This window comes from Schistocerca cancellata, chromosome 9 (genome assembly GCF_023864275.1).
Source record: "Schistocerca cancellata isolate TAMUIC-IGC-003103 chromosome 9, iqSchCanc2.1, whole genome shotgun sequence".
NCBI classification, from domain to species: domain Eukaryota; kingdom Metazoa; phylum Arthropoda; class Insecta; order Orthoptera; family Acrididae; genus Schistocerca; species Schistocerca cancellata.
In genome coordinates, this window is record NC_064634.1 from 44129839 (window position 1) to 44149344 (window position 19506).

Below are 19506 nucleotides of genomic sequence, written 5' to 3' on the forward strand. Positions count from 1 at the left end.
AACATATCACTGAAGTACACAATTGATTGAGTACATCTATAAACACAGTCACATTATTGATACAAAATACTTCTTCAAAATTAATTCCTATATTTTCAGCTAGTTTTTAATTGCTTTCAACATCCTAGTTAAGGATTAGGCATCTTGGCAGTGGGAGCATCTTCTAAATAGAATAATGCTGATTGCAATTTCTTAGGCCACTAGTAGGGAATGTATAATATTATGAAAAGGCAATGGCTGTAGCCTACATACTGTGGAGTAATACAGCTGTTATAATGACTACTTCTTATGATTGTTCAATTCTCTTATTAAAAGTAGTACCCTGGTAAACTTAGAATACAAATTTACTATTAATTTCTGAGTATTTAGATATATTTGTTGTTTGGAGAAATGAGACATCTGTAAACTACAAGTGGAAATTTACACTAAACATTTGTCTCATTATAGTATTCTGGCAGGTCAAACTTTTTATTTGTTTACTTTTTTGTAGTGCTAATACCTCTTTTTTCAAAACATAGAAAACAGTATAACAAGCAACTACATTTATTGTCTAAAGAAATAACGCAGATACGTGAAGTTCATGAACACATTTTAATTTTAAAATTGACTTCACAGCCTTTGCATCTGGAGCTTACAGAATATACTCCTACAACAAACACTGACTATTAATACAAATATCTGAACACCACAAACTAATAAAACGCAGCTTCAGAAAGAGACATGGGTGAAGCAATACTAATTAGGATTACACGACTGTCTTATTTCAGCGTTTCTTTTAAGGTCAGAATTTTGATTAATAATTTTCTACTTCCTAACAGTTGCATATTCTATTAGGAAAACATGCAATAACCTCACTTGGAAGCTCTGTATATTATTCATCTATGACAAGAAAATAATCATAAGAGGTGATTTCTTTTCTATAAAACCATGTGTGAAATTTTGGTCTGTATTTAGGTAATGTGGCTGTCACTTTTTATCTATATATTCAGAATATGTATTCAGACCAGTTGACTGTGCTGCCACATGTAACTCAGTGATAAAATAAGTAGTTATTTTAAATAATGTGCCAGTGTCATATAATGGTGCTGCAATTAAACTGAAAGGTAATAACTGTGCCGAAATGATGAATAACACAATACTTATTTTCATCTGAGTTCATTATTCAGCTAGTATAAAATTTACAAATAAGACAAATTGAAATATTTAAGGGCAAATGTGCTGTCCTGCTTTGCATCATATGCATCAAACAGGAATCCAGTTTTACTTCTCAGCTAACATTTTAATACACCATACATGTCAAATGTTGTGGTGTATTAAACAATGAGGAACACTTATTGTTCGCAGTTATAAGATCTGTACATGCGGTATTCTACAATCTATGTATTAAAGCAGAAAATTCAACACTTCCCAATTGTTCACACACCTGTGGTGACATCTTCAGGAAGCTGGCAGTGTAACATAGCCAGGTAGAAACAAAGCAATATCCCTGAAATCTTGTCAGGAAAAATATATAAGACATTTCTCTGTAAAACTAATACTGTGGCAGTGAGTACTGATAAAATATGTTTCATACACTTAAGCAAAACAAGTAAATAGTTTTAGTGTAAATACAGTATTACATCACTAATCCAAAATTTGAGATGTCTTGTGCGAATGAAAGAAAGTATCTAAATCCATGGCAAAATGTAATTACTAATTTTAAGTGAATGATGAACACAAAGGAAGAAATAACATATTATGAATGATAAATATTGGTACTTTCTTGACAGATATGGTACTGAAAGATACACTAATACTTCCAACTCAAAACATTAATGAGATGGAAACTGTGCCATCTGGTGAGGCTTTGGTCCCAGTTATTTTGGATTATTGTAGTTTTACTGTACTGAAAAATCAGCTGTTTATGGTATTCCTTATCTCAGTGTAACCATATCTACTTCAAGAGTAAAACCATTTATGAGTCATTCATGTGCCCATGACTCTGCATACTCACTTGCAAGAGCTAGTACACTTGATGTGTAATTTGCTCTTGGGCTCATTCAAATACCCTTCACACACACACCACACACACACAAACACACACACACACACACACAGTGCATAGATGCAAACTAACACTTATGAAAGCCTCTTCACATGTGATCAGACTCTAATATTTACAATTGTCACTACTTTTACTCATATATATTGGGGTTATGGTACAAAACGACTGTTCTTCTACATCACATAAGCTGTGATTAATGTCCCAGTTGTAAAATTGTTCAGAGTCAGTTCACACTTTATCAAACACTGTTCTAGCTTATATTACAAACTATACAACTAGAATAACCTACTAAACACATAAACATCACAGTTTATCAAGACATCTCTAGTTTACACTTCTGTTTCACAGTTCTGTATGAAGGCATTGTTTCTACATGGATAAAAAATTATCCTCATAGCTCTCCATGGTTCTGGCTACAGATCACAGAATTTTGGTATATTTTATTACCAATTTTCATGCTGAAAAACGTGTTTAACTGTAGTGCAGTTACACAAATGAATAGTGTCTGTCCAATAATTTACTGGTTCAAATGCATTGTTGCAGACATCATTAATTGATATGTGTGACGGTGCTGGAGAAAAGTGCACACAAATACTGCACATACATTCAGCTGTAAAGTAGTAGGTCCTAGTATGGACAATGGCTTTTATGTGTATTAAGGAAATATCTCAGTAGATGTGAATGAGGCTCAATATAATAAAAATAAAATTTAAATGAAAAGTTTATGGATGACAAGAAGAATCCAGCACCCTTTTCTTTAATATATATAATCTCTAAGGAAAATGTTTACCACTTATTTTTTAACAAACACATTTGTTGCAAAATACTGCATGATATAGTGCGAGGTATCTGTGTAGCAGAATAATGAACTAAACTGATATCAGGAAAAGAAAGTGATGCTTAATGGTCCTGTTTGTCAATGTTAAATTATCCATGACATTTGTTAGAACAGCTGTGCATGTAAAAATCCACTGAAAATGATATGAGCAGTATTTGCCACACTGATTATAATTTATATGGAGAGCAATTTTAAAATTGATGTTAATGTATATGTGTGTTATCATGTGGAAGTAGGAGTACAATGCACTACAGCAATTCAAAATATATTAGCAGATCCAGTTTTCTTTGCTTTTTATTAATGAAAGACAACAAGAGGTTTGAAATGCAAACTTCCTGTAGCTCTGTAAGAACAAGTGTAGTTAAAAATGTGAGAAGTTAGTGTATTAAAGTAATGTTTTTTGGTGGTCTCTGAATATTGAAGGGCACTTGTGTCATCTAAAGGCAATACCTACAAAATTTTTACAAATGCATTTCCAAGTGAAAATGCTGTAATAACTGATGCACTCACATTAAAAAAGTTATTGCTTTCACACATTGGTGTTCAGATATTCTTAATGGTGTTTAACTTACAAGGCACAGGCAACAGTGCATTACTTGATCAAAGGAAGTTAAAATCATGTCATAGCAATATGTGATGAATGAGTTGATAGATATGAAAATATGTACGTTTACTACTACAGTGAATAACGAAGCAGAAGGAAAAAAAAAATTTTTTTCAGTCGAAGAGTAATGTAGCAGTCTCTGGATATGAAATGTATTAGAGTAATAACTTCTGAATGCTGCTGGATAGTTACTTTTCAGCAGCATCTGATGTATATACAATGGGGACATTGTTAAATCCTTTGTTGTACTAGAACACTGTATTTGTGGGAGCAAAGACAACTGACTGTAAAATTGTGTTTTGCAGTGAAGCTTAAATAATTAATTTGGTTAAACAGGAAATGAATTGTTACCTTCACTTTATATGGTTACTGTATTGGTAAGGGTTTTATCTACCAAGAATGATATAAAATTACATCAATTTTGTAACTGATATAAACGAAACAACATCTTTAAAAGAAGGTCATCTTTACAAACATTTAGCAAATCATAATGTTAATAAAACAGGCATCAAAGCATTCGTACAAACCAATATATGTGCTGATTGTTGTACTGACATTAACTACTGATTCAAATAACAGTGGAGTTAGGTGATCATATCACCTTTTAATTACAAAAAAAAGAAACCTGTGTAAGTTTAGAAAGTTCGTGAGCAATTTGTTTAAACATTGTGACCAGTTACAGGTAACATGGATGTAAATATTCTTCTTCTCCAGAATTTAGTTTTCACTACATGAAAAGAGTGCAGTGCTAAGAATAAGACACCTGTTACAAACTCACTTGCTAACTTGTTTGTTATACATTTATGCTCAGTCAATACATTAATAATACTGTCACTTAACATTCATCAGCGTTTGTAGCCTTTGGCACTTTTCCATCTACGATCAAGAGAAGGGTGTTACAATAGTCACACGGATAACTGAATGCATGGTCGCAAATGTGCCATTCAACTATGAAATTCAAATTCATGAGTTCTGCTTCGGAGTATTTGTGTGCACTTTTCTAGTATGATCAGTGCTGGAAGCACAAGATGAATAAGTGCACATCAAAATAATAAACACAAGCTGTTGGAGTTTCAAAGAGTTGGACCAAGAATTATTTCCTGCTCCACTGATCACGTGGTCTATTGCAACTCAAAACAAACGTATTTCTGAAGGGGTGGTGGCAGCCCCAGCTGGGCTGCACCACCTTGTGCAAGACGCTGAGGTCCGACTGCACCTCTGATGGCTTTGCGGCAAAGGAAACGCAATTCCAGGGGCTGTGTCCAGTAACGCTTCATTTGCGACTTCAGCTGTAGGAAGACTGGGCCTAGCACCTGTTAAAGAGTACAGAGAACACTTTCATTAATTCATCAAAAGGGAGAATTTTCTGGGATGTGGAATGAGTCAAGGTATATGTTAACAAAAGACAAGCAAGTCACGGAAACTGAATTTATATACTGCATTAATAGTAAAATCAACACCATACTGCTTAAAGCTATTAACACTTATGACAGCTAAATTTTTTGACTAGAAGAAGGGTTCGGTTGATAGGACATGTTCTGAGGCATCAAGGGATCACCAATTTATTATTGGAAGGCAGCGTGGAGGGTATAAATCGTAGACGGAGACCAAGAGATGAATACACTAAGTAGATTCAGAAAGATGTAGGTACTGGGAGATGAAGAAGCTTGCACAGGATAGAGTAGCATGTAGAGCTGCAATCTCTGGACTGAAGACCACAACAACAACAACAAAGCTAAATTTAATCAAGTAAGTCAGAAATAATGCTGGTACGCTTAGAAAGCTGCTGCTTCTTCAGTTATACTAAATAACTACCATGTATAATATTGGTAGCATAATATTTACTTAATTATGTTAGTATTTTACATCTGTAAATACAGAGCACTGTTTACAGTACATCACTACTTGTCCTGCTGGTTTGCAACAAATACCACTGTTTGCCATGTAGCTAACACAACTTTTCAATACTTGAATCTAAAATTTATTTAATTTGTAGGAATAGTAGCTAATGAAATACGTTATTAATTTTCTTTTGAAGTGACTGGGGTTCCCAATTTCTTGGTTTGTTTGATGTGAGCTTAATCAATACTTTTGCACCACAATGAGTCCTAGACAAAGTCTGTATGGAATGTAGTGGATTCTAAAGACATAAAATTGTTTTATTTGGCGCAAACTTATCAGAACTTATTAAAATAGATAGTTAGAAGAGAAAAGAACACCAAACCATTAAGGATGAAGAAATGAAAGCTATTTTGCTTGCTGATGATGCTTGTCTGTGGAGGACTCTAAACAAGACCTTCGACACCAAATAAACTCATGGGCAGAAGCTGCTGAAGTAAATGGTCTCATCTTCAGACAGAAGAAAAGTAAAATAATTGTTATGAAAAGATATAGGCAACTAATGGGACATGTTGAAATGGGGGGAAACAACTAGTGATTACCATAATTTTGAATTTCTTGGCAGTATTGTCTGTGATAGTAGTTTGATAGATAAAGAAAGCACTCAAGAATTTAATCGGGTAGTAACTTCTGTCAAACAGTTATAGACCTAATGTGGAACAAGAAAATACCACTAAAATATAAATGAGTCATCTGTGAAACCTATTACATGCCCATACTGACATATAGTTATGAAACATGGACTATCATAAGTAGAGATCAGCAGAATTCAGGAAGCTGAGATGAGGTTTCTAGAATGAATTTCCGTTCTGCAGAGGACTGTGCACTGATTTGAAACTTTATGGGAGATTAAAACCATGTGCCAGACAAGGACTCAAACCTGGGACCTCTGCCTGTCACAAGCAAGTGCTGCACTGTCAGCTATCATGACTGAGCTATCATGATCCACTCTCACACGTTTACTTCTGCCAGTACCTCATCCCCTACTTTCCACACTTTTAATCAGCCAGGAAGTTTCAAATTGGTGCACACTCTACTGCAAAGTGAAAACTCATTCTGGAAACAATCGCCCAGATTGTGGCTAAGCTGTGTCTACACATGAGATTTGGAAGGTAGAAGATGTAGGAGATGAGGTACTGATGGAAGTAAAGTTGAGAGGGTGGCTCATGATTTGAGCTTGGATAGCTCAGTGCACCTGGCAGAGCATCTCCTTGCAAAAGGCAGAGGGGCCAGGTTTGAGTCCCAGTCCAGCACAGAGTTTTAATCTGCCGGAGATGAGGTTTGTTCGTAATGTGGTCAGAAAGACATGGAGGGGTGGAATTCAGAATGAAGAACTGCAGAAACAGGCTCAGTTTGTAAGATTCCAACACAAATAAACTGACAGTATCTGAGTGCTGTGGACACATACAACACATGGATGCAAACAAGCTACCAAGACTAATGTATGATTTGATACTCAGAAACAAAAGATCAAGAGAAAGACGATGGTCAGGTACAAGGACACAGTAAAATCTGACTTCAAGCAAAGAGGACATACCTGGGATGGCATCGGAGAGGGAGAGAAGTTTAAGGACCATAATTGGTGGAGAAGCCTTGTTTGCTGACCCATCAAATAAGATGGAGTGATGGGGAGTTTGATGATGCATTTAGAAGCCCACTCATAATAGAAATGTGTTAGATTTAAATGTTAAAAATATAAGATAGATTACTACTCACCATAAAGATGACACACTGAGTTCCAGACAGGCAGAACAAAAAGACAATAATACATTTAGCTTTTGGCCAAAGCCATTTTCAGAAAAGGAAATACACACACATTCATTCACACAAGCAAGCACACCTCATACATGCGTGGCCCGCATCTCTGGCAGCTTGGACTAGTCCAAACTGCCGAAGATGCGGGCCTTGTGCATGAGGTGCTCTTGCTTGTGTGAATGAATGTATGTGTGTTCCCTCTTCTGAAGAAGGCTTTGGCCAAGAGCTAAATGTGTAATAGTCTTTTCCTTATTCCTGTTTGTAACTCAACATTTCATATTTATGGTGAGTAGCAATCTCTCCCTCTCTTTATAGTGTTGATATTCCAACCTGGAGTTTCCTTTGTTAGATGTAAATACAACACATACAGGACAATAAAATTTACATTCTGGCCATAGACGGGCCATGTCATCCTCTGCCAAAGGCATCACTGGAAGCAACATGGAGGGGCATGTTGTAAGCACACCACTCTGCTGGTTGTTCTCAGGTTTCTTGACCTTGGAACCACTACTAATTGGTCAAGTACCTACTCACTTGGCCTCATAGCCTTACAAAGCTCAGTGCACCTTGTACCAATGCTCCCATCAGTCCTCCCAGTACTGGGAATCAAATCCAGGTCCTTCGTGCTGATCGCTCAGCTATGGAGGTGAACAATGATAACACATATATCTGACCTTCTTATGAAGAAGCTCATAAAACAGCATCATTGATCATAAGTCAGCAATAATGGTTACCAAAATGTAAAGGCCAACCAAAACAACCCGAAAAAATACAAGTTCAGTAAAGGAGATAAGGACGTACTACTGCCATTTCTCAAGGAAGAGCTCGAAACCTTCAGCTTTGGGCCAGAGTATGTAGAGGTACTGTAGCTCAATTTACAAAAGTGATTGATCAAGTGCTGGCTAGATATTTACCTTGTAAAATAGGTCAAGATGGCAGGAATTCTTCCTGGTTTCCATTCTTTGTTGAGAAACTTTTAAGGAAGCAATGACTACTGCACAATAGATGTAAAACAAAGTGCAAGGCTGTACATAGAGAGATGTCTTTGGCTGTCAGAAGGGCAATGACTACCATATCATTATCTCACAGAAAGACTTCTTATAAAACCTAAAGAAATTCTGGTTGTATGTAAAAGTTATCAGAAGTTAATGTCCAGGCACTTGTTAATGACACAAGAAATGAAACTGAAGAAAGGAAGGAAAGCAAAAGCAGAAGTACTGAACTGTCTTCAAAACTTTCCTTACGAAGGAGGGCGCAGAAGTGCTGCCCCAGTTTAATTCTCATACCACACCAAATTTGAGTGATATAGATACTAGTGTCAGCAGTGCAGAGAAAAAGTCAAAATCATACACAAGGCTCCAAGGTCTGGTGGAATCCGTGTCAGATTCTATACAGAAATTGTGACTAAGTTAGCCCCTTTTTTATTCATAATGTACCAGAGATGTTTCTGACAACAGACTCTGCCCTATAGTTGGAATAAAGCACAGGTCATACACATCTATAAGAACGGTGGCAGAAGTAACCCACAAAATCCAATATCACTGACATCCACCTGTCATATTACGATGGAGTGTATTCTAAGCTCAAACATAATGAGGTATCTCCAATAAAATGACCATCTTCATGGCAACCAGCATGGATTCTGAAAACATTGGTCACATGAAACCCATGTTGCATTTTTCTTACATGACATCCTGAAAGCTCTGAATCAAGACAATGAGGTACATGCATTATCTCCTGATTTTACAAAAGCACCCTAAAAACATGTATTAATGAATGTACTGTTACATGGGGTATCAAGTGAAATTGGTGACTGGACTGAGGAATTCTTGTTAAGAATGATGCAGCATGTTATTTTGGATGGATAGTCAGACAGATGTGGAAGTATCAGGCATTTCCTATGGAAGTGCATTGGGACTCACGCTCAGAAATGTACAATTTTCCTCTTCAAGAAACATAGAAATATAGTATCCTATAACTACAATATCAGTTAATCACAAACGGAATCAGTGAACTCACATAAACAAGAACATGAGCCAAAAAAGTAGCCAAGCCTAGAGAAATCTCGACAAGCATCATTTAATACTGTGTAATTCCACCTCTGGACTTGATAACCAGTGGATTCAGTTAGGAAGTGAGACCACAAGGTTGGCCAGCCACTGTGGCTGAGCAGTTCTAGGTGCTTCAGTCCAGAACCGCGCTGCTGCTACATTCGCAGGTTCGAATCCTGCCTCGGGCATGGATATGTGTGATGTCCTTATGTTAGTTAGGTTTAAGTAGTTCTAAGTCTAGGGGACTAATGACCTCGGATGTTAAGTCTCATAGTGCTTGGAGCCATTTTGAACCACAAGGTTGTGCAGGTATGTTGCATCCAGGTTAAGCCACTTGCTGCGGAATGGGATGTGTAGTTCCACCAAACTGGGGGGACGCTGATATCAGCATTTTACCACTGTTCTGACATGACCCACAGATTTTCTATGGGGTCCAAATCAGGTGATTTTGCAGGCCAGTTGAGATGTAATTGGGTGGGGAAGTGTTCATAAAACCAGTCAGATATCCTTCCAGCCTGGTGAACTTTGCTGTCATTCTCTATATGTGCCTATGTGAGCAATGACCTCTTGTGAGTGTGACCATCTCCAAATGTTAATTGCATGCAGTTCCCATAGCAGTTTTCTCTCACTAACAGTTGGGGACAGACCTTCATTCACTGCCTGCAGCAATTCTTGTTGTGTTGGGAAACAATGTTGATCCTCAAGCCAAGAAATGCATCTCAGGCCCCTCTCACACAGGATCCTTTTCCAGCCACATTTCTGACATCACGTTTTGTGGCTATCTGTGTTACATTATTCCTTGTAGATAAACTGAACAGTCTGTGGCCAAGCATCAATACATCCATCAGCTTCAAACCCTTATTGCAATTGGCATGGCCAAACATGCTACTCTGTCACATTCTTACATTTACCCATGCCCGCTCGAAACATAAATGTCTCACTGATCACTAATGCCTTATGCTCATGTAAAGGCAGTATATGCATTGTTGAGCACACGGCTTGATTGCTATGCCATCTGTAGAATTTTTATAATTCTTCTGTGTGTGTGCACTGGAGTGACTGGTGTAAGAAGAATATATGAAAAGGCATACTGTGTAAAATTTAATGATCAGAATCACTAAATACTGGTTGAATAATGTACTGAAATGCACCTTTTTCCTGCCCAAAAGGCAAATGTCATTCCAAAAGACACACCCATAGATGATGAGACAGATGACAGCTGGTGTGGGAGCATTACTAGTGTTGTTATTGGTAACTTGGTAACCTGGTGAATGCTTTCATATTGCCAAACTGGGCTATGTGATGTGGGGTACTCAACAACATATTATCTTTGCAAACACCAGGTTAACAAATGATGACACTACAGTACATCACCAAAATATTGTATAAATACTATAATTTCATCTGTCTGGATGCATGGGAATCTCTCATGTATGGTGTGCAATTTGCACTTGAGCCTTGGTAGATGATGTGTTCAGCTGTGAACCTGGCAGATACACCTCCTTTCCATGATAACTTCTAGCACCTCTGGCATTCCACCTGATACCATTGTCTATGTTTAATGCAGTAACTCAAACAATGACTTAGCTACTGACATTCTATACACCATAATACAATGGACATCAGACTGTCATTTACAGATGCTGCTAACTGATTGATTGTGTTCTTGCTAACTGTCAGTACATGTACTGTGCCTCACTCCATTCCCTCATCTCCCTTCATTTCAATTGCTGCAGTCATGCTGTACCTAATAATCTAGGGTGTTGGAGTATGTTACGTACAATATATAGTAAACACACTCTTTTTACTAGACTGTGGCCTTGATGCATGATCAGCTATCTACATTTACTCTACACTTCACAAGCCACCTTTTAGTTTGTGTTTGAGGGTACTGCTGGTACTACTGTGATTAACACCCTTTGCTGTCCTAATCACAAATAGTCTGTGGGCCGAATGAGTGTAAGTAAGCCTCCGATTTCTCTGTTTTCCTATCGTGGTCATTTTATGAGATTGGTTATTCTTGGAATGTACACTGCCAGAATCTTAATAGTAAACTTCTCTGTGATGTACAAGATATTTCTTGTAGCATCTCCTACTGGAGTTCGATAACTATCTCTTTCATATTTGTGCACTTACTAAATGGACCTGCGATTAAACAAGAATCTCATCCCTATCCCCTTATTAATCCTACGTCTCATTCAGTTTCACATAGCTTGGTGTGTTGCGATGCCAACCTCAGTATAAACTGATTGCTGAGGACAGGTAGTCAGGTTACCTTGACACATCTGGCATGCCGAAACATCGTGCGCATGACAGTGCGGTGCATGCGTGCTGGCTGCTCCCCCATGGCCTCACTGAGCAAGTGCAGTGTATTCTGTGCTCGACTGTCAAGACGGCGGCGGCGCATCACAGCACGCAGAAAGGCTGCAAATGTCGAATCTTCTGAATCCTCTTCTGTTGGACCACCTCCACCTGTTGTCAAGAAAATATTACTTAAAAATATATAGCTATATTCTTAGGCAATGATTAGTCAGTGAGGTTATTCATGCATATGAGATATTTATAACAATAGATTCACAAGATTATGTAACAATATCTTTAACTTCTACTCTAGAATTTAAAATAAAGTTTGAGATTGAATACAATGATATATCTTGCCGAGTGAAAAATTTTTAATGTAAGATCAACAAGGAATTAAGAATCTCAATCATACACTGAAACGCCAAAGAAACTGGTATAGGGATACTGGCGCTGTGGTCAGCAACACCTATATAAGACAACAAGCACCTGCAACAGTTGTTAGATCGATTGCTGCTGCTACAATGGCAGGTTATCAAGATTTAAGTGAGTTTGGGCATGGTGTTACAGTCAGCACATGAGCGATGGGACACAGCATCTCTGAGGTAGCGATGAAGGGGGGATTTTCACCTACAACCATTTCACGAGTGTACTGTGAATATCAGGAATCTGGTAAAACATTAAACCTCTGACATTGCTGTGACCGGCAAAAGAACCCGCTAGAACGGACCAATGACAACTGAAGAGAATCGTTCAATGTGACAGTCAACAAGTATTGGTACGCAAACCATTCAATGAAACATCATTGATATGGGCTTTTGGAGCCAAAGACCACTCGTGTATTCTTGATGACTGAACGATTCAAAGCTTTACACCTCATCTGCACCTGTCAACACTGACATTGGACTGTTCATGACTGGAAATATGTTGCCTTATTGGACGAGTCGTTTCAAATTGCATCGAGCAGACGGATGTTTATGGGTAAGGAGACAACCTCATACATCCATGGATCCTGCATGTCAGCAGTGGACTGTTCAAGCTGGTGGAGGCTCTGTAATGGTGTGGGGCATGTGCTGTTGGAGTGATATGGGATCCCTGATATGTCTAGATACAACTCTGACAGGTGACACATGTGTAAGCATCCCATGTGATTATCTGCATCCACTTATGTCCTTTGTGCATTCCGACGGACCTGGGCAATTCCATCAGGACAATGTGACACCCCACATGTCCAGAATTGCTACAGTGTAGCTCCAGGAACACTCGTCTCAGTTTACACACTTCTGCTGACCACCAAACTCCCCTGAAATGAACATTATTGAGCACAGCTGGGAAGCCTTGCAACTTGCTTTTTCAGGTGAGATCTCCACCCCCTCGAACTCTTATGAATTTATGGACAGCCCTGCAGGATTCATGGTGTCAATTTCCTCCAGCATTACTTCAGACATCATTTGAGTCTATGCCACATCGTGATGCAACACTTCTGCTTGCTTGCAGTGACCCTACATGATATTACGCAGGTGTACCAGTTTCTTTGCTCTTCAGTGTATAAATTATGAACACAAGTTAACAGGTGGATTTCATACTATACATTTTCAAAAAGCATTCAAAAGGTGGAAGTGTAATGTAAGTCTGTCATATTCTCCAGCCCGAGATGCTGGACTTGGACATTGTGTGTGTGTGTGAGGTGTACTTGCTTTTGTGTGTGTGTGTGTGTGTGTGTGTGAATGTTCTGTGTGTCTCTTTTTTACTGGTGGAGGCTGTGGCTGAAAACTTTATGTGAGTGTCTTTAAATTATGTCTGTCTGCAACTTGATGTGTCTTCTTTACGGTAGGTAGCAATCTGTCTTTTCCTACATTGTTGATACTCCTGTCTGGAGTTTCCACTGTTTGATATTCTCTACTCTTTTTGTCAAGTATTTTTGGTAATCTGTCACCTTCTACACTACTCTTTCCATTTCTTCTGTAATATTCTAGTTTTTTGTTTAGAGACATTGATCCAGTAGTCTTCTTGTTTTTGTATTTTGATTTTGTTTCTAATCTTATATTGTGTATCCTATTACATGTATGAAAAATCTCACTTACACACTCTGTTCATGTTGAAACTTTCATGAAGAATCTGCCTAACACTTTCCTTGTCAACTCCTGTTAACTCAGACACTGCTCTGATTGTTAAACGGCGATCTTGCCGAACAAGTTTACCGATTTTTTCAATGTTTGCATCAGTTTTTGCTGACAATGGTCTGCCAGTGTGAGTGTCATCACTGGTGTCTTCACGGCCATCTTTAAATCGTTTAAACCACTCAAACACTTGTGTTCGCGATAAACAATCATCGCGGTACTAGTTTGAAACAAAATTTGATGTTAACACGCTGTTCTTTCTGTACACTCAACATTTTCCGACGCACAGACAAAACGTCAACTACTTAAAACAGACGCCACGGGCAGACTGAGTGCAGGAGGCAGATGAAACTCAAGCAGTAGGCGGAGCAAGAGTCACGTGACAGGCCACGCGACTTTCAGCCTTATTGCATTCGTTTTATTGTTTCACCAGTACTAGTCCGGTTTTTTTCTAGCCACACCTCGTATTCGATACCTCATCCAGAAACGCACCCTCTTGAAACCTGGACAGCAAGCTACACCGCGCTGCAGAGCGCCTCTCTTGCAGAGTCTGCCACTTGAGTTTGCTAAACGTCTCCATAATGCTATCACGCTTACCAAATAACCCTGTGACGAAACGCACAGCTCTTCTTCGGATCTTCTCTATCTCCTCCGTCAACCCGACCTGGTACGGATCCCACACTGATGAGCAATACTCAAGTATAGGTCGAACGAGTGTTTTGTAAGCCACCTCCTTTGTTGATGGACTACGTTTTCTAAGAACTCTCCCAATGAAACTCAACCTGGTACCTGCCTTACCAACAATTAATTTTATATGATCATTCCACTTCAAATCGTTCCGTACGCGTACTCCCGGATATTTTACAGAAGTAACTGCTACCAGTGTTTGTTCCGCTATCATATAATCATACAATAAAGGATCCTTCTTTCTATGTATTTGCAACACACTACATTTGTATATGTTAAGGGTCAGTTGCCACTCCCTGCACCAAGTGCCTATCTGCTGCATATCTTCCTGCATTTCGCTGCAATTTTCTAATGCTGCAACTTCTCTGTATACTACAGCATCATCCGCGAAAAGCCGCACGGAACTTCTGACACTATCTACAGGGCTATTACAAATGATTGAGGCGATTTCATAAATTCACTGTAGCTCCATTCATTGACATATGGTCACGACACACTACAGATACGTAGAAAAACTCAAAGTTTTGTTTGGCTGAAGCCGCACTTCAAATTTCTGCCGCCAGAGCGCTCGAGAGCGCAGTGAGACAACCACTTACCAACCACTGCTTCCCTTTCACACACCTCGACTCTTATAACTGCCATCTGCTTTCTGTACAAATTGTAAATAGCCTTTTGCTCTCTGTATTTTACCCCTGCCACCTTCAGAATTTGAAAGAGTGTATTCCAATCAACATTGTCAAAAGCTTTCTCTAAGTCTACAAATGCTACAAACATAGGTTTGCCTTTCCTTAATCTTCCTTGTAAGATAAGTCGTAGGGTCAGTATTGCCTCACGTGTTCCAACATTTCTACGGAATCCAAACTGATCTTCCCTGAGGTTGGCTTCTACTAGTTTTTCCATTTGTCTGTAAAGAATTCGTGTTAGTATTTTGCAGCTGAGACTTATTAAACTGATAGTTCGGTAATTTTCACGTCTGTCAACACCTGCTTTCTTTGGGATTGGAATTATTATATTCTTCTCGAAGTCTGAGGGTATTTTGCCTGTCTCATACATCTTGCTCACCAGATGGTAGAGTTTTGTCAGGACTGGCTCTCCCAAGGCCGCCAGTAGTTCTAATGGGATATTGTCTACTCCCGGGGCCTTGTTTCGACTTAGGTCTTTCAGTGCTCTGTCAAACTCTTCACGCAATATCATATCTCCCATTTCATCTTCTTATACATCCTCTTCCATTTCCATAATATTGTCCTCAAGTACATCGCCCTTGTATAGACCCTCTATATACTCCTTCCACCTTTCTGCTTTTCCTTCTTTGCTTACAAGGGAACCTCCCAATCACACCCCCCTCAGATTTAGTTATAAGTTGGCACAGTGGATAGGCTTTGAAAAACTGAACAGAGATCAGTCGAGGAAACAGGAAGAAGTAGTGTGGAACTATGAAAAAAATTAAGCAAAATATACAAACTGAGTAGTCCATGCGCAAGATAGGTAACATCAAGGATAGCGTGAGCATAGGAACGCCGCGGTCCCGTGGTTAGCGTGAGCAGCTGCGGAATGAGAGATCCTTGGTTCAAGTCTTCCCTCGAGTGAAATGTTTACTTTCTTTATTTTCGCAAAGTTATGATCTGTCCGTTCGTTCATTGAAGTCTCTGTTCTCTGTAATAAGTTTAGTGTCTGTGTTTTGCGACCGCACCGCAAAACCGTGTGATTAGTAGACGAAAGGACGTGCCTCTCCAATGGGAACTGAAACTATTTGATTGCAAGGTCATCGGTCAACCGATTCCTCCACAGGAAAACAGATCTGACATATTCTATACGACATTGGTGACGGCATGTACGTCACATGACAGTAATATGTTGTCGACCCATGTAACTTGTACACTTGGCGAATGGGTAAAAAGATTCTTCTACCTTGTCCGATTTAGGTTTTCTTGAGGATGTGATAATTACTCCCAAAAAAGTGATGAAAACATAAGAGTTTGTCACATAAACTGCAACAAATGAATGCAACAGTTCCACAGTAGCACAGTTTTCCCTGTGCTCTGTCAAAACATGTTTTTAACATTTTCAAATTTTTCCGCGTGTAGACCGTCAAATCCTGCATACGTCCACGCAAATCTGAACATGTCCTGGAATTTTGGAGAGCGAAGTTGATTATGGGTGAGTGCCTGAACTTTGATAATTGTCTGAAAATAAAAAAATTAAACTTTTCACTTGAGGGAAGACTTGAACCGAGGACCCCTCCTTCCGCAGCTTCTCAAGCTAACCACGGGACCACGGTGCTCCTGAGCTCAGACTACCTTTATGTTGCCTATCTTGCACATGGACTACTCAGTTTATATATTTTGCTTATTTTTTTCATAGTTCCACACAACTTCTTCCTGTTTTCTCGATTGATCTGTGTTCAGTTTTTCAAGGCCTATCCACTGTGCCAACTTATAACTAAATCTGAGGGGGGTGCGATGGGGAGGTTCCCTTGTTAGAACTGGGTTTCCATCAAAGCTCTTGATATTCATGCAAGTGGTTCTCCTTTAGTGGCAGCTTTCCATTGACATACTGATTTCCTGCGGGCCCTGCAGTGAGCTGAACGATCGCGAAGAATGGCGGACAAAGCGACTAGTGTGACGTCACAAGTCCGTTGTGGGGCTCGTATTTCTCGTGGCATAACGGGCCGCCAACTGGCCGTTTAGCCGGAGCGACCCGGCAGGTGTACTGACTAGAGATGGGGGATCCGCTCTTGAACTAATTCATAGAGTTGAATCTTTCAAAGGAGTGAACAATCAGTGATTCAGAAAAAAAGAACGGTAGCTCCAAACGTTTCCCACGGCAGAGAGAGAGAGAGAGAGAGAGAGAGAGAGAGAGAGAGAGAGAGAGACGGAGCATATCAGCAGCGCCTCTGCTGGTCAGAGCACAGTGCACGCCACACAACACAGCCAGCGCCGGCCTCTGCCCTGCTTCTACCTTGGCTGCCTGCATTGTGCAGTGCCCCATTGGATTTTGTGTTTCACATACGCCGTGCCGTCTCTGTGCGTCGTCTGCCGCGTGCAGTGTCTGGCGCAGCTTAACTCCGCATCGCACTCTGTCGGCGATCGTTTCAGTCGCAAGTCCTGCCCTCTGGGCAGTCGATGCGAGCAACAGGACAGAGAGCCACCTAGCGGATAACATAGGAACTACTTGCAACAACCTGCTCGCAAGGGAACGGATGATTTGTCTTGGAGCGGGTGAGTTCACCGCTCCCCCCACCCTCGGAACTCGCCCGCTCGACACTCACCCCACCGTCTCGACTCTAGCCAGAGCGTCGAGCAAAGCGACTCAGGTGTCACTCTGGTCTCTGCGGTCTCAGCTCACGCAGTAATACAGCTCGCGGCTCGACCTGCTCAACTCAGCACCTCTGCATCGGAGTTCGTCCCTACTGGATATTGTTCTTCGTAGTAATACCGCTATGTATATTACATTATTATGTTATGTATACATCAATTGTTTTTATTTTATTTTTATTTGTTTAAACTGATTAGATTAGGTTCCTGACGACTCCTCTTACTATAGGATTTTTATTATGGACACTCGAATTTATGCTTTAATTACAAGCGAACCGATAAACGTATCGCAAAATGTGATACACCAATATTTTCCTTGTTTTATTCTGCGTAAGGCTATATGCAGCACTTTCGTTTTACAGTCAAATTTATATATTTTTTTCTTATTCTGGTACGGATTTTGCGATTTTAGGCGTCTTCGGAAGGAAACGTTCACTTTAAAAATATATGGTTTGCGATGTATTTGTATGAGGTTAATGAAATTTTAATACATTATAGCCAAATATATTGTTAATGTAAATCTCAAGTTACAACGTTTTCCGATCACCCAAAAAAACCACGATAGTGCAAAATATATCAATAATCAAAAACTTTGTCATATCATGGAAATTTCAATAAACAATACAAAATTCTTACTCATTATCTGTGTTACTTCAAAATAGGTTCAAATAAGATCAAAATACAGGTATAGTACTGGAATAAACCAAGTTTAAAGGGCAATGTGCCTTCCATTTATTTTCTATTGTAAATGAGTGGTGAGTCATGAAAAAGAGCTAATTCATTTCAGGGAGTGAACAGTTCTGATCCAATCTCTGAAAAGAACAGTTTTGCCCATCTCTAGTACTGACCCCAGACGGGCGCCCCGGCGTGCAGCAGCTCGCGCGTCAGGTCGGCCGCGTCGTCGAGGTGCGCGACGCTGGCGGCCAGCAGCAGCGCCGCCTCAGATGGGCGGCGGCACACGGCGGCGGCGGCGACGCGCGCCACGGCCGCCGCCAGCGGGAACGCGGCGTCCCGCAGCAGCCTCCGGCACGCCGCCGCCAGCAGCGGCACGCACGCCGCCGGCGCCGCGCCCCCGCACCCGCCCCCGGCGCCCACCACCGCCGCCAGCTGCAGCGCCAGCTGGCCTGCGCACGATTCCCCTGCAAAACACAAAACAGCTCCTGTAATGCCCTGCTCTACTGCTCACTTGTTACGACCAGACAATTTGTCAGACTTGGCGTGTTTGACAAATTATTTGCCTACATCAGGCCCCCACAACCACACGAATGGTCGACTGTGAAGAGCGGATAAATTGAATCGCTGAGCGGCGGCCATTAGAGTGGTAAACTGACGCGCGGAGTTCGAATGTTTATACATTGCTTTTGGTTATAAAATGCCTTTCCTTGAGTTAGGTCACGAACATAATGCCTCATTTAAATACGTTACTACAATATACTTTTTAATTTATGAACAAACAGCAACTAGTCACTGTTTATGAATTTATCTTACGTACTACATGGAATCTGCCGTAGCTAAAAGTTATGTACTGGACCCCTAGTATTTTTCGTAGTTCATTTACGATAGATGTACGCAAAATGCATCAAAATACTCGAAGATTTGCCCACTATGTTAATAGATATTTTCTGACTCTATCTTGCTTTAGATTTTATGACGAGAAGTGCGTTATATATGGCATAGTGCTTTGGCAACTCACGACCAAATTATCAAGTTTCAGCCTAACCTAGACCATGAAAACACTACCGATCAGCCAACTTTCTTCAAAATGATCAGAACATATAAAATGATATTCTGTCGAGCTGTAGTTTTGAGAAACGAAACCTGCAAATGGATGCACAGACATTATGCTAATACTGTGTTACAAAAACATTTATTAAGCAAGCGCACTGACATACAAAA

At 40.0% G+C, this 19506-nt stretch overlaps 1 protein-coding gene across 1 annotated transcript; it reads right to left on the reverse strand.

The window, feature by feature from the left end:
- Nucleotides 1-572: 572 nt before the first annotated feature.
- On the reverse strand, nt 573-18560 carry LOC126100841 (uncharacterized). The gene is made up of 3 exons (XM_049911494.1): nt 18459-18560; nt 11467-11663; nt 573-4799 (listed from the first exon to the last, which is right to left on the reverse strand). The coding sequence occupies exons 2-3, from the start codon at nt 11596-11598 to the stop codon at nt 4608-4610; spliced, it is 324 nt and encodes a 107-aa protein (XP_049767451.1). The 5' UTR covers nt 11599-11663; nt 18459-18560; the 3' UTR covers nt 573-4607.
- Between the last annotated feature and the right edge of the window lie 946 nt (nt 18561-19506).